The sequence below is a fragment of the Megalopta genalis genome, chromosome 7 (genome assembly GCF_051020955.1).
Source record: "Megalopta genalis isolate 19385.01 chromosome 7, iyMegGena1_principal, whole genome shotgun sequence".
Lineage (NCBI taxonomy): Eukaryota > Metazoa > Arthropoda > Insecta > Hymenoptera > Halictidae > Megalopta > Megalopta genalis.
Window position 1 is genome coordinate 10,083,435 of NC_135019.1, and position 15,857 is coordinate 10,099,291.

General features: G+C 45.0%; 1 protein-coding gene across 1 annotated transcript in view; it reads right to left on the reverse strand.

The window, feature by feature from the left end:
• ft (cadherin-related tumor suppressor fat) overlaps positions 1 to 15,857 on the reverse strand; it is a 216,622-nt gene that overhangs the window by 5,239 nt on the left and 195,526 nt on the right. The window contains exons 15-21 of the mRNA XM_033485393.2: positions 15,408 to 15,684; positions 15,043 to 15,324; positions 3,002 to 3,306; positions 2,649 to 2,914; positions 1,059 to 1,502; positions 604 to 973; positions 299 to 517 (exon numbers count right to left, since the gene is read on the reverse strand). Coding sequence (XP_033341284.2) covers positions 299 to 517; positions 604 to 973; positions 1,059 to 1,502; positions 2,649 to 2,914; positions 3,002 to 3,306; positions 15,043 to 15,324; positions 15,408 to 15,684 — 2,163 coding nt within the window. The remainder of the gene's footprint in view (positions 1 to 298; positions 518 to 603; positions 974 to 1,058; positions 1,503 to 2,648; positions 2,915 to 3,001; positions 3,307 to 15,042; positions 15,325 to 15,407; positions 15,685 to 15,857) is intronic.

The following is a 15,857-nucleotide window of genomic DNA, read 5'->3' on the forward strand; positions in this document are numbered from 1 at the left end:
CCAAAACTTGGCTCGGCTGCCTAGCGCTAGGCGAGCTCGCCTCTCATTGGTCAGTGTTTTTCGTTAATAATTCGTAAACGAAGCCTCGGATTGTATTTTCGCTAAGGAAGAAGTTGCTTGAAATGACCTCAGGAACCTCCCATTTCCGGATTGCGAGACATTTTCGGGACACCTTGTATACACAGAAACCACGCGCACTGTGCAGATTTTTGGAGCGAGTTTTCGTTCGGTAACGGTACTTCGACGGATGGAGCTGCCGTAGCGAAAGGGTTAATGGCACAACTTATGAGTCTCTTACCTCCACAGATGTGAAGTGTTTGTTCGTGGCAGCGTACACGAGGACGCCGTCGGATTTCACTGTCCTGAACATCAGTCCGATCGTCTTGAACGGCGAGGAACTGCTTATGAAGCTATTATCTTCCGTGATCGATCGTCTCTGTCGGTTGGTCGCGTGCCACAAGGTTGTGCCGCCGTACAGGTATTCCAGTAATTGCATCCTTCTGTGTTTCTCGGAAACCTGCGAAGAGAACGTATCGGATCAGACTTCTTCGACTCATTCGTAAACCTGGATGAATAAAGAGTATCGATCGGTAGTTCTCTGACCTTGAATTCGACGAAGCCACCGTCGCTCAAGGTAACAGATTCGAGAGCATTGTCGCAATTGGGCGCGGTGACCGATCCACACTGACAAGTGACTTGATGCCATTTGTCGTAACACCTCGCGTTTCCTCCGCAAACGGACACGGAGTCCTTGGTGTCCCTGAGGCAGGGACTCTTGTTCGATCGAATGCAGGTGGATTTGACGCCTCTCGAGGCTAGCGGGTTCGACAGGTTCAAGGCTCGGCCGTTTATGGACACAGAGTGCACGCATCCGACGAAATCGTCCGAGTGCACCTGGCCTGGTCTTTCGAGCACAGGGTCTGCGTTCTCGAGGCCACCGACCAGAAGGGGGTTGTTGTTGAAGTTCAATGTACTGTGGGAAGAAAATTGCATTTTTACTAATGTTGTAATTGTCCACCGTTGATGCAACAGTGGAAGAATTTGTTAAAGATACCAACCCTGTAGAACCAATGTCGTCCGCATAGCAGGTGCCGTCTTCGGGTCCGCAATCGTCGCAAATGTCGCCGTGTTCCCTGCACGTGGAAACGCTCAAGGACACCACTCTGCCATTTCTCGTCGCCGTCACCTTTCTCCACTCCCCGTCGGACATCGATTGTTCCGTTTTGATGGTGATCGAGGTGATGGCGCTCCTCGCGCCTCCGTAAGAAAACACCACCCTTCCGTTCACCAGTTCCAGCACCACGAAGTCCGATCGTCCTCCAGTTTGCGGGGCGTAGTTGTACAACAGCAGAGCGTCCGGTTTCGTTGTCGCGAACACTATCGTTATGTCGTTGGTGTTCGAGTCCAGAGCTGGGAAGGTCATGTAGGAAAGCTCCTCGAACCCGAACGTGGAACGTTCGCAGTGCCTTCCGTACCTTCCTTCGGGGCAGCTGCATCTGTACCTAAATATTTCGAATGAACTGAGTTACAGTGTTCAGTAACGTGTTACAGTGTAACACGTTGAATGCCACGCCGGTTTTACAGAAATTGCCCGTGGCGTCACGATGAATTTTCTTTTATGCGATACATATAATGTTGAAATATTATCTGCAATAGATAAGTTACAGTGCGTAACCATGTTTGACATGTTAATTGCGACGGGTATCACAGTTTGAATTGACGCGATGGTAATAATACAAAATTTTAGATTAAATTTTAAATTAATTTTAAATTATATATATATAATAATATATTATATAATAATTAATATAATAATTAATAATAATTATTATATTATATAATAATATTATATATAATATATATAGTAATAAAATTAATTAATTTTAAATTATATATATTTCTATCAATTTGGGCGCGTCGGTCACCGGTGGCCCCCATGGCGTCACCGCCAAGTTAAGCGCCGGTCACCGGTGACACTCGTGGCATTCAACGTATTGACCGTTTGAGTCCCAGGGGGTATTGAAAAAACACTGTCGAAGAATCCCAAACAGCGCAACCGCGGTTTCTCTAAATGAGTACGAAAAGACCCAAGCAGCGCGACAGCGCTTGTTTTATTTTACGTCGAGAAATACCAAGCGGCGCAATAATAATGAATTCAAAATTTGTATATTGTAATGTATTATTGCATCATTGTAGTATTATTCTACCTATTGTAAAATGTACTATTTACATTAACCCCTTGCACTATTTTCACGTGTCTGACTCGAGTCTTAATAATATAAATAAATAATGTAATAATAATATAATAATATAATAAATAATATAAATAATATATATATAACATATATAATAATATATATATATATATATATTATTATATATATAATATACATATATAATATTATAAATAATCTCCGACACTCGGGCTTCAGCGTAGTGTAAGGGGTTGCTTCGGTAAATCTGAGCGCGCTTCGACAATCGGTAACGCACCGTCGGTTGTCCACAATGTTCGAAACGTGCTGGGTTTTCTCGACATAAAATCTCAACAGCGCGACCGCGAAGCTTGGGACTCGAACGGTTAAGCTTGAATCGGTGAACTTGGATTTGAGATGCGTGTGTGCTTTGAATAGGATCGTCGATAAACTTACCCAGGTTTCTCCCCTACGCATAGTCCTCCGTAAAGACAAGGATTGGGCCTGCAGGAGTCGGTGACCGCCTCGCAATGGTTCCCTCTGTAGCCAGCTCGGCACAGACAGAAGAAACTGAAGCTGTCGTGACTCTTTCTGCAGGAGCCACCGTTTCGACACGGATTGCTCGCGCAGGCATCCCCTCGTTCCAGTTCGCAGAATTTCCCTTCGCGGTCGATCGGACAGATGCACTGGAAATCGTAACCCAGGCGCCGGCACTGTCCACCCTGTAGACACGGCGACATCGAAATGTAAGATCTTGTCGAATTTGGAAGAAGCCGAAGGTCGAGAGGACAAAAATCCTCGACACCTACCAGCAGACAAGGATTCGAAGAGCAAGGATCCTGCCTCTTCTCGCACCTCTCGCCGGTGAATCCGTCTCGACACTTGCAGGTCATCTCGTGCACCATTCTCGGCGACGTCAAGATCAACGACTGGCTGTCGATGATCCTGGCGTCGTCGTAGATCACCAGTTTGTCGCTGCAAGTGCCGCTATTCTTGCAGGGTATGTGTTTGCACGGAGAATAACCGATGGAGAACGGTCTTCCCTCGAGGAGAGACCGGATCTTCTCGGAGTTTCGGTTCAGCAGGTCGATCACCTCGTACTTGCTACGATATCCTGTGCAGAGAACGATAAACTTTTAAACGACAGTCAATTTCTTTGAGCGCTTAGTTGTCCGACGTTAAGCGTGCGCCATGGACTGCCCACTCCGTACGGAAAAAGCCTACCGTGGGCTGCGTACTTTTTACGAAAGAGCGCAAGTTGAGCAGGCTGAATTTTCATTGCAAAGTATATCGATTGTAACTGAAATAAATTATGTGGTGATCTCAAAAGCCTTAATAACCATTTATTTCATTAAGCAACAATAACATGAACAACATAGCAGTAGTAAATTATATCTTTTAAATTGAAAATTTAATAATTCCGTATTGTGTGGTAAATCTCAAAACAGGGTTCAATACATAAGCCAATGTTACATTTTTTGCATTCGTAACGCGAGTCAGTTCTACGATTATTTTGAGTGCAAACAGTGTCGCGAGGAATTTTTTTTTATTTTCTTTAGTTACGCAGGATGTAGGGAAATGCCTCTCCGTTAACCGAAATGGAAAGTCGTACGAACGAACTCTTCCTCCTTTAGCCTCTACTCTATGCGATGGGTGTTCTCGCAAAATATCTTTTATGAGAAGCAGATGAAATTTTTCAAATGTGTCAGTTTTATTATTAGCATTTTTATAAAGAATATATGCATTATAAATGCCACTGAATAATATGTAACTGTAATTCGAGCGTTCAGAAATAACGGGAATGTTTAATAATAACACGAAGATGCTGTTAGACGTTGCTAATTTATTTCTTGCACTTTTAAGATTCGCGTACGCCATAAATATGCAAAGATCGAACGACAGTGTTGTTATATTATAACAGCGTTTATACGATACAAACAGCTTAAAATAATCATAGAAATTATTATTAGTCCAAAAATTATTGTACAAGCGGGTTCGCGAGGTGATTTGGAGCAACTTTTTCCTTTGCGAAAATGCGATCCGCGACTCCGTTTACGAGTTATTAACGAAAAACGTTGACTAATCGGAGCGCGAGTGCGACCAGCGCTCCGCCCTCGCCGCGTCAGACGGCCGGCGCGACGAGGCATTGGCCGCGAGGGCGGAGCACTGGCCGCGAGGGCGAAGCGCTGGCCGCACTGGCGCTCCGATTAGTCCGCGTTTTTCCTTAATAACTCGTGAACAGAGCCTCGGAGAAAAATTTCGCAAAGGAAAAAGTTGCTCCAAATCACCTCGGGAACCTCTCCATAAAGTCTAAACAATACAAATGCTAATAACAACGCATACACGTTTTGTAACAATGCACTCGTGTCATTATCAACAATAATCGAATAATTCTGAGAATTGGAAGACACGCGGATAAGTAATGATCGATTGCTATTGCAACAGATAAACCCGAAATTTTCTGGGAAATTGTAGACGCTCGATATGACTTGACTAATGGTGGAATCAGACGTGTTTCAAGACAGCTCTTCCAATAATGTCGATCGTCAAAGTCATTGGGGGGGGGGTGGGTGGGTGGGGGGGTGTACCCTTCGTGCTCGCTCGGCTGAATGTCAAAGCTCAATCAGTCGGGACTTGACTAATGGTGGAATCAGACGTGTTTCAAGACAGCTCTTCCAATAATGTCGATCGTCAAAGTCATTGGGGGGGGGGGGTGGGTGGGTGGGGGGGTGTACCCTTCGTGCTCGCTCGGCTGAATGTCAAAGCTCAATCAGTCGGGACTTGACTAATGGTGGAATCAGACGTGTTTCAAGACAGCTCTTCCGATAATGTCGATCGTCAAAGTCATTGGGGGGTGGGGGGGGGGTGTACCCTTCGTGCTCGCTCGGCTGAATGTCAAAGCTCAATCAGTCGGGACTTGACTAATGGTGGAATCAGACGTGTTTCAAGACAGCTCTTCCGATAATGTCGATCGTCAAAGTCATTGGGGGGGAGGGGGTGGGGGGGTGTACCCTTCGTGCTCGTTCGGCTGAATGTCAAAGCTCAATCAGTCGGGACTTGACTAATGGTGGAATCAGACGTGTTTCAAGACAGCTCTTCCAATAATGTCGATCGTCAAAGTCATTGGGGGGGGGGGGGGGTGTACCCTTTGTGCTCGCTCGGCTGAATGTCAAAGCTCAATCAGTCGGGACTTGACTAATGGTGGAATCAGACGTGTTTCAAGACAGCTCATCCAATAATGTGGATCGTCAAAGTCATTGGGGGGGGGGGGGTGTACCCTTCGTGCTCGCTCGGCTGAATGTCAAAGCTCAATCAGTCGGGACTTGACTAATGGTGGAATCAGACGTGTTTCAAGACAGCTCTTCCGATAATGTCGATCGTCAAAGTCATTGGGGGGGAGGGGGTGGGGGTGTGTACCCTTCGTGCTCGCTCGGCTGAATGTCAAAGCTCAATCAGTCGGGACTTGACTAATGGTGGAATCAGACGTGTTGCAAGACAGCTCTTCCAATAATGTCGATCGTCAAAGTCATTGGTGGGGGGGGGGGGGTGGGGGGGTGTACCCTTCGTGCTCGCTCGGCTGAATGTCAAAGCTCAATCAGTCGGGACTTGACTAATGGTGGAATCAGACGTGTTTCAAGACAGCTCTTCCAATAATGTCGATCGTCAAAGTCATTGGGGGGGGGGGTGGGGGGGTGTACCCTTCGTGCTCGCTCGGCTGAATGTCAAAGCTCAATCAGTCGGGACTTGACTAATGGTGGAATCAGACGTGTTTCAAGACAGCTCTTCCGATAATGTCGATCGTCAAAGTCATTGGGGGGCGGGGGGGGGGTGTACCCTTCGTGCTCGCTCGGCTGAATGTCAAAGCTCAATCAGTCGGGACTTGACTAATGGTGGAATCAGACGTGTTTCAAGACAGCTCTTCTAATAATGTCGATCGTCAAAGTCATTGGGGGGGGGTGGGGGGGTGTACCCTTCGTGCTCGCTCGGCTGAATGTCAAAGCTCAATCAGTCGGGACTTGACTAATGGTGGAATCAGACGTGTTTCAAGACAGCTCTTCCGATAATGTCGATCGTCAAAGTCATTGGGGGGCGGGGGGGGGGGGGGTGTACCCTTCGTGCTCGCTCGGCTGAATGTCAAAGCTCAATCAGTCGGGACTTGACTAATGGTGGAATCAGACGTGTTTCAAGACAGCTCTTCTAATAATGTCGATCGTCAAAGTCATTGGGGGGGGGGGTGGGGGGTGTACCCTTGGTGCTCGCTCGGCTCAATGTCATTGCTCGATTAGTCGTTACTCGTTTAGTGGTAGAATCAGTTGCATTTGAGGAAAGCTCTTGCAAAAGTGATATTATTATAAATTAAATTGTTAAGAATAAAGATATAATATAATTTTCAAGGAACGTTATTGCGTTAAATTACTTAATTAATTGTTGGAACAACTACTATAATAGAATATAACAGAAAGTGTACAGAATCGAAGTAAATTGGATATTTTCACACGTGTCAGGCAGTGCACAATAAATTTTATTTTTCGGAAAGTTTATTGTTAATCGAAATTCGTTCTGCTTCCTTCTAAAATCAATGTTAATTAATTTTCTATCTAATTCGAATCTAAATTTACTTAACATTCGGTAAAATTATTAATAGTTATTTGTCAAAATCGTATCTCTAATTTCAGCGCGAATTTCCAAATGGTTTCCGATAATTTCTAAATCTTTTCCGCGAATGGAAATTAATATTTTCGATTAAAATCTTAAATGCGTGTGCTATGGAAACTTGGACACTTCTTGATGATGCTACTCTCTCTACACTGCTACTCTCTCTACGCTGCTACTCTCTCTACGCTGCTACTCTCTCTACGCTGCTACTCTCTCTACGCTGCTACTCTCTCTACGCTGCTACTCTCTCTACGCTGCTACTCTCTTCTACTTCTTCCTACTACAAATTCCAGGACCAACATCGCATCGAAATGTAAGTCGATCTTATTTGACCAGTAGTTCTCTCAATTTTTTCGAGTACAGTGACCACATACTTGTTGCGAATTCTATTGTATATTTAGTTAGGATGTATTCTTTTCAATGACTTGCGTTTTCCGTTCGAATTCAATTGCCGTTACCCTTGCCAATACTTCTGTCATTGTTACTTCCATTAAATTTTTGACATTACTATTGCCGTTACCCTCGCCAATACCTCTATCATCGTTACTTCCATTACTTTTTTGCCATTGCTATTGCCGTTACTTCTCGAGCAATTAAATTCACGCGTAGTCATCGAAACAGATTAATTTTGACGAATAATTCGAAACTAATAACCCCATTTTAGCTAGGATTTTCAGGTTCTTTATTTTCAGATTCTTTATTTTCAGGTTAATACTATCGTAAGACAAAACTTATGGTGTATATTATCATGTATATTATTATGTATATGTATTGTTAATTGGTCACTGTACTCGCTGCAATAGCAATAGTAGTTCTTGTCATAGCAATAGTAGTTCTTGTCATAGCAATAGTAGTTCTTGTCATAGCAATTGTAGTTCTTGTCATAGCAATAGTAGTATTCGGGCAGGCTTTGCCAACCCAACGATCAGCGCAGATGGGCACATCCGCGACTTGCAATAGTGTTGCGAAATAATCTCGCGTTGTTTCGCTTCATTTTTAACAGAGATGAAAATAAGCGTCGCGAATAAAACCATCGCGATTATCATTAGCATCGAAATTAATTATTCAAAGTATAGCGTCGCGAATGAAAGATTCGCGATTTCATTTGGTTCGACATGCAAGAAGCGTCAAAGATAGCGTTGCGACTAAGTACGCTCGCGTTTCAAGTTTGAAATTTTCGAAGATCATCAAAGTCCACTCGCTTTTGCATCTCTGTTCATTGAATTAGCGTCGCGACAATACAATCGCGTTGCAATAGTTTACCTTCCGACTTTTCAGGCGCCCATGCTGCAGCTGCAACGAAGGGCCTCGCCGCCCCAACAACAACTCGGATGGGCACATCCGCGACTTGCCATAGCGTTGCGAATTATTCACGCGTTGCTATAATTAATTTCGAACAGAAATCATAGCGTTGCGAATAAAATAGACGCGAGTTTTCTTTGTATTATCAAGCACAATAGCTTTGAATATAGCGTTGCGAACTAATCGCGTTTCAACTTTGCAATTCTATCAGATTTCTCGAAGTCTACAGACTCGTTCTTTCCAGAAAGTAAAGTTAAATCTTTCGGATTTCTGTTCGATGCATTAGCGTAGCGTCGAAATAATCGCGTTGCCAGTAGCTTCGTTCGTCTTTTCAGGCGCCCATTCCGCAGTTGCAACAATGGACCGAGGTCCCAACGATCAGCTGGGTTGGGCACATCGCGATTTTTCCATCCTAGCGTTGCGAAATGAATTATCGCGTTTTTTCTTCGAATTAGTTTCGAAGTTAGCGTTGCGAGAATAATCGCGTTGCAGTAGCTTCGTTCGTCTTTCAGAGCCCATGCCGCAGTTGCAACGCTCCGCAGTGCAGGCATTCGCGATTTTCCTTAGAGTCGCGAGACGAAATTAACAACGCGTTGTATTAGCGTCGCGAAAAATTGCGAAAACTGCCAACGCGTTGTGTTAGAGTCGCGAAATAAATGCCGCACTGCGAGTTGCCGTTCCAAGGATCGCAGCATTGTCTCGCAATCGTCGACGATTTCCTTTAGAGTTCCGTGAAAACAAATCAAAGCTCGCGGGTGTTTTCGCTTCCGGATCTGACGAATTAACATCGGATTTAATATTTAGACGAATTAGCACGAATTAATATCCACTTCTAATTCTCGTGGATTAGCGTCGCGAGAAAGGAGTCCGCGTTTCTTTGCCACTTCCATTTTGATTTCCTCTCTGACATCCAAAATTAAATTGTAATTCTTATATTCGCAGACAATATCCTTGCGAAGCACTGGACGATCGTCATCACAGGGAGCGAGAATATTTTATTCGTACCTTCGGACTTTTTTAGACCAGGACCGAGCACGTGGTGCAAATACCCGCGAAACCACTGCGTGCAGTAGGAATTCATTTTTTCGATCCGAGAATTTACAAGTCGTAGCAGTTGGCGTAAAATCGCGATACACGTTACATATGTCCAAGTCTTCGAACTCCTTCTGCCGAGATTATCATCCGCCGACGATTTATCATCCGCGAGGGAGGATCATCGGCCGAAAGATGAGACTTAATTAATAATTGCGCGCGTCTTAGTTCATAATTGCCTGCGTCTTAATCAAGCAGTGTTTTTAATGTAAGTTTGTTAGATTTCGTTTCCAATGATTTTCACACAAATTGCATTCGTCTGTGGGTTAACATGGCACTCCTGTGCTGGTCTTAGGTTTCCTATTTCGCTATATATTCAGACTAACTTGAACTCAATGGTTTCAGGTTCATTACAGAGAGATTATCATCCACCGTGGGATTATCATCCGCCGAGGGATGCGTCTTAGTTAATAAGTGCGTGCGAATTAGTTAATAAGTGCGTGCGAGTTAGTTAATAAGTGTGTGTGACTTAGTTTAAGATTCTTAACCTCTTGCCGTACTGTAACGGGTCCAGCATTTAATAAAGATTTCTCTTTAGAATGAATATTATTTTGCTCTTACAACTTTATCTAAATTTCTCTTCTTTTCACCACAATATTTAATTGCTCAAGAAGTGTAGTCTCACAGTAAACACAAATTTTTTTCTCCTTCTGAGAAATAATTACAATCGAGAAATTTCTAGTCATCATAAATTTAAAGAGAATGGTATGGCAAGGGGTTAAGTTCCCTCAGGGGCCCCCGACCCACGGGAGCGCCCGTGGGGGGCACGGGGGGTAGCGTCCCCGAGGTACCCGAGTCGCTAATTTCGCATATGTCCAGTAGTATTGCCTTAGCATTACTTTTTCGCGTCTCGTTTTTGACTCCGCCACAGCAGAAAGCTGTGGTGGCCTTGCTTGCGCAAACTCTTGGGTAAGTCCGGACACGTCTCGTTGTTCGACGAGTGACCATGCGGCATGGTGATTCGAACGCGGACCCTCCTGCTGGGGAGGCTCTCGCTTCGCGTATTCGCAATGTAAGACGTCCTTAGCTCTCTTTTGGGGGCGGGGCGCAGGGCGATCCGACTCATGTAGGATGATCCAACTTTGGATCATTATTTCTCATGTGAAAACGGCGAGCATCGAGATCTGCGAGGCTCCTGATTTGTGCGAGCATTGTACGCGTCGCGTCACCCTCGAGCAGTGCCTTCTGCACTGGCTCGTACTTGTTTCTTACTTTGAAAGAATCACTGCCTTCTGCACTGATTCATTTTGGTCCCCGTGGATCGGAGACTTCTTCTTTGATCCACTTTGGTCCGCGATAGTACTTGACATATGCGAACGAGTGAGTGTGTGGGAATGTGTGATAGCTAGCTAGCGAGCGTATTAGTTTATATGTCGTCGTTGTTAAAAAGGGAGCCATAGCGAATTCCGGCTTCGTTCTGACTTCCTTTCGGGTCTCTAAAGCAGCAACCTCCTCGCGGTGAGACCCGGGCAATCGGTATCATCCTCGGTTTAGGAAATATTGAGAATTACAATGAATTTCTGAGTCGAGGATGATACCGAGCAAATAGCTGCAAACTTTGTATTGTAACAAGTATGTATTGTAAAAGTGTGTGAATTTTTACTATAAGTCGGGGCTCTGAATAATGCTTCGTTCGATAAGTGTTGAAATTGGTGTTCCTCCGATCGGAGGTCCCTCAGGGGCTCGCTTGCGGGTCGGGCCCGCAAGTGAGTACGGGGCGTAGCGTCCCCGAGGTACCCGAGGCGCTTGTAGGTTGTTAGGGTTCTTAATTTAAGTTTGTTAAATTTTGTTTCATCCATTCTCTCAAAAATTGCACTCGTGTGCGGGTTAGTGTGGCACTCGTGTGCTGGTTAGTGTGGCACTCGTGTGCTGGTCAGTGTGGCACTCGTGTGCTGGTTAGCTTGGCACTCGTGTGCTGGTCTTAGGTTTCCTAATTTGACTTGTCACCTATTTTGTATTCGTACTAACTAGAATTCAATCTTTTCAGATTCATTACAGATATTATCATCCGCCGTGGGATTTTCATCCGCCGTGGGATTCGTCTTAGTTATTAAGTGCGTGCGAGTTAGTTGATATGTGTGTGTGTGTGTGTGGCTTAGTTTAAGATTCTTAACCTCTTGCCGTACTTTAACGGGTCTAGCTTTTACTAAAGATTTTTCTTAAGAATGAACATTATTTTATTCTTCCAATTTCGTCTAAACTTCTCTTCTTTTCACTACAATATTTACTTGTTCAATGAAATGTAGTCTCACAATAATTAGAAATTTTCTTCTCCTTCTGAGAAATAATTATAATCGGTATATTTCTAGTCAATATAAATTTAAAGAAAATGGTGCGGCAAGGGGTTAAGTTCCCTCAGGGGCCCCCGACCCACGGGAGCGCCCGTGGGGGGCACGGGGGGTAGCGTCCCCGAGGTACCCGAGTCGCTAATTTCGCATATGTCCAGTAGTATTGCCTTAGCATTACTTTTTCGCGTCTCGTTTTTGACTCCGCCACAGCAGAAAGCTGTGGTGGCCTTGCTTGCGCAAACTCTTGGGTAAGTCCGGACACGTCTCGTTGTTCGACGAGTGACCATGCGGCATGGTGATTCGAACGCGGACCCTCCTGCTGGGGAGGCTCTCGCTTCGCGTATTCGCAATGTAAGACGTCCTTAGCTCTCTTTTGGGGGCGGGGCGCAGGGCGATCCGACTCATGTAGGATGATCCAACTTTGGATCATTATTCCTCATGTGAAAACGGCGAGCATCGAGATCTGCGAGGCTCCTGATTTGTGCGAGCATTGTACGCGTCGCGTCACCCTCGAGCAGTGCCTTCTGCACTGACTCGTACTTGTTTCTTAGTTTCGAAGAATCAGAACCTTCTGCTCTGATTCATTTCGGTCCCCGTGGATCAGAGACTTCTTCTTTGATCCACTTGGTCCGCAATAGTACTTGACATATACGAACGTGTGAGTGTGGGTGTGTGCTAGCTAGCTGGCGAGCGTATTAGTTTATAAGTCGTCGTTGTTAAAAAGGGAGCCATAGCGAATTCCGGCTTCGTTCTGACTCCCTTTCGGGTCTCTAAAGCAGCAACCTCCTCGCGGTGAGACTCGGGCAATCGGTATAATCCTCGGTCCAAAAATTCTTGCAAATTGCAATGAATTTCTGAGTCGAGGATGATACCGAGCAAATAGCTGCAAATTTTATATTATAAAATATTGTGCATTGTAAAAGTATGTGGATTTATACTTCAAGTTAGGGCTCGAAATAATGTTTCGTTCGTAAATTGTTGAAATTGGTGTTCCACCGATCGGAGGTCCCTCAGGGGCTCGCTTGCGGGTGGGGCCCGTGAGCGAGTACGGGGGGTAGCGTCCCCGAGGTACCCGAGGCGCTTGTAGGTTGCTAGGTTTCTTAATTTATGTTTGCTGAATTTCGTTTTCTCCATATTCACAAAATTTGCACTCGTGTGCGCGTTAGTTTGGCACTCGTGTGCTGGTCTTAGGTTTTCTATTTTGATTTGAATTCAGACTAACTTTAATTCAATCTTTTCAGGTTTATTACAGATATTATCATCCGCCGTGGGATTTTCATCCGCCGTGGGATTATCATCCGCCGTGGGATTTTCATCCGCCGTGGGATTATCATCCGTCGTGGGATACGTCTTAACTAATAAGTGCGTGCGACTTAGTTATTAAGTGCGTGCGAGTTAGTTAATAAGTGTATGTGAGTTAGTTTAAGATTCTTAACCTCTTGCCGTACTGTAACGGGTCCAGCTTTTAATAAAGATTTCTCTTTAGAATGAATATTATTTTGCTCTTACAACTTTATCTAAATTTCTCTTCTTTTCACCACAATATTTAATTGCTCAAGAAGTGTAGTCTCACAGTAAACTCAAATTTTTTTCTCCTTCTGAGAAATAATTACAATCGAGAAATTTCTAGTCATCATAAATTTAAAGAGAATGGTATGGCAAGGGGTTAAGTTCCCTCAGGGGCCACCGACCCACGGGAGCGCCCGTGGGGGGCACGGGGGGTAGCGTCCCCGAGGTACCCGAGTCGCTAATTTCGCATATGTCCAGTAGTATTGCCTTAGCATTACTTTTTCGCGTCTCGTTTTTGACTCCGCCACAGCAGAAAGCTGTGGTGGCCTTGCTTGCGCAAACTCTTGGGTAAGTCCGGACACGTCTCGTTGTTCGACGAGTGACCATGCGGCATGGTGATTCGAACGCGGACCCTCCTGCTGGGGAGGCTCTCGCTTCGCGTATTCGCAATGTAAGACGTCCTTAGCTCTCTTTTGGGGGCGGGGCGCAGGGCGATCCGACTCATGTAGGATGATCCAACTTTGGATCATTATTCCTCATGTGAAAACGGCGAGCATCGAGATCTGCGAGGCTCCTGATTTGTGCAAGCATTGTACGCGTCGCGTCACCCTCGAGTCGGTGCCTTCTGTCCCGACTCGCATTTGTTTCTTACTTTGAAAGAATCACTGCCTTCTGCACTGATTCATTTTGTTCCCCGTGGATCGGAGTCTTCTTCTTTGATCCACTTGGTCCGCAATAGTACTTGACATATGCGAACGAGTGAGTGTGTGGGAATGTGTGATAGCTAGCTAGCGAGCGTGTTAGTTTATAAGTCGTCGTTGTTAGAAAGGGAGCCATAGCGAATTCCGGCTTCGTTCTGACTTCCTTTCGGGTCTCTAAAGCAGCAACCTCCTCGCGGTGAGACCCGGGCAATCGGTATCATCCTCGGTTCAGGAAATATTGAGAATTACAATGAATTTCTGGATCGAGGATGATACCGAGCAAATAGCTGCAAACTTTGTATTGTAACAAAGTATTTATTGTAAAAGTATGTGAAATTATACTATAAGTCGGGGCTCTGAATAATGTTTCGTTCGAAAATTGTACAAATTGTAATTCCTCCGATCGGAGGTCCCTCAGGGGACTTCTTTGATCCACTTGGTCCGCAATAGTACTTGACATATACGAACGAGTGAGTGTGTAGGTGTGTGCTAGCTAGCTGGCGAGCGTGTGTGTTAGTTTATAAGTCGTAAATATATGCTACGTAAAAATTGTAATTTCAAAAACGCGATTCAGTCGGATCTACGTTTATGTACCGGTCTCTGACCGTCGCGACCGATAAGAACGCGTACAGCCGTAACTAAAACGGCGCTTTAATGCGTCGGAGGAAACTTTCTCTCTCTCTCTCTCTCTCTCTCTCTTAAGCGTTTTTCTTAAAAATATCACTGTGATGTAGTAAAAAAAATCCGGAAAGTTCTCGCTTCGTGACTTGTTCAATACTTCGAACTCGGCTCGAGTCCGTCCCGACCTTTTGTCAAAGCCTGGTGCTGCGGACTCTCTCGCGGACCCTCTCTCTCGCACCGTCACCTCTCATTGGCCAGTGTTTTTCGTTAATAACTCGTAAACAAAGCCGTGGATTGCATTTTCGCAAAGGAAAAAGTTACTTCAAATGACCTCAGCTACCCCTCATTTTCGGCTGTTAAAATAATTGTGGGACACCCTGTATACAGCGCGAGGCCTAAAAGGTGGAAGAAATATTTTTTATTTTATTATATTTAAATATTATTATTTTGTGCTTTTTCGAACGCAGTGAAGTGAACTCAAAATCATATCGATTTTATCAACTGCGCCCATCAAGGCATCGTAGTCTGCTACACACTTTGGTTTTCAAACCATAATCAAATGGTTGTGTGAGAACGCATATATGGGTTCATAGCGCTTAAAGGGTTAAACAGGGTCCCAATTAAAAATTGCACAAACATTCGTAGTTCGCTGATAAGACGTTAGTGGAGATAAGACGTTACCTTGAGGCGACTCGACAGCTATGTGGATGTTCAAGTCGGACGCATTCTCGCCAAGGCTGAAGATCCTCAACGTGTCGCCAACTTCGACTTTCTCTTGCAACGCGTTCAATAAAGCACCGTATTTCTGACTTAGGAAGTCCCGGGCAGTCAGCTTGCTCACTTGCAAGGTGACGCTGTTCTCGATCGTGATGTTCGTGAACACGAGGAACTCCACCGTGACCTTGGACACCACGTTCGGATTGCGACCGTCGTTTCCGGAGACGCTCAGGGAGTAACCGACCCCTACAACGAAAGAGAATGCTTATAAAATTCATTCCATCATCGGTTGAAGTACCGATAACTATTAAAAGAGCGCAAGTTCGAACCTGGAGTGATCTTCTTCGTGTGGAGATCGCAGGCGGTGGGGATACTGAGAATCTTCGGGTTCGATCCTTGAAGTATCTTACAAGAATAGGAACCGGTAATGTCTGGATCGATCGGATGAACGTCGGCGATCTTTCCTAGAGGTATTTGCTCGTTGAAGGAGTGGACGATCACGTGGACGGATCTGGACGACGATGGACTGTCATTCTGATCCGTGACGATCACGGTTATCGTGTGCTCGTTCCTCATTTTTGGGACGCCGGAGTCCTCCACTTCGACCTGGAAAGTAGAAAGTAGATTTGTATCCTAATCGTCGCACTCCAGCTGCAGTAATGTCTCTCTTACTGACGCTTAGATTGTGCACAAGAATGGACAATTTGGGAAGAGGAGGTACGATTATTCGAGCCTTGCAGCTCGATTTTTATAATCGTTGACAATTCGTTACTATAAAA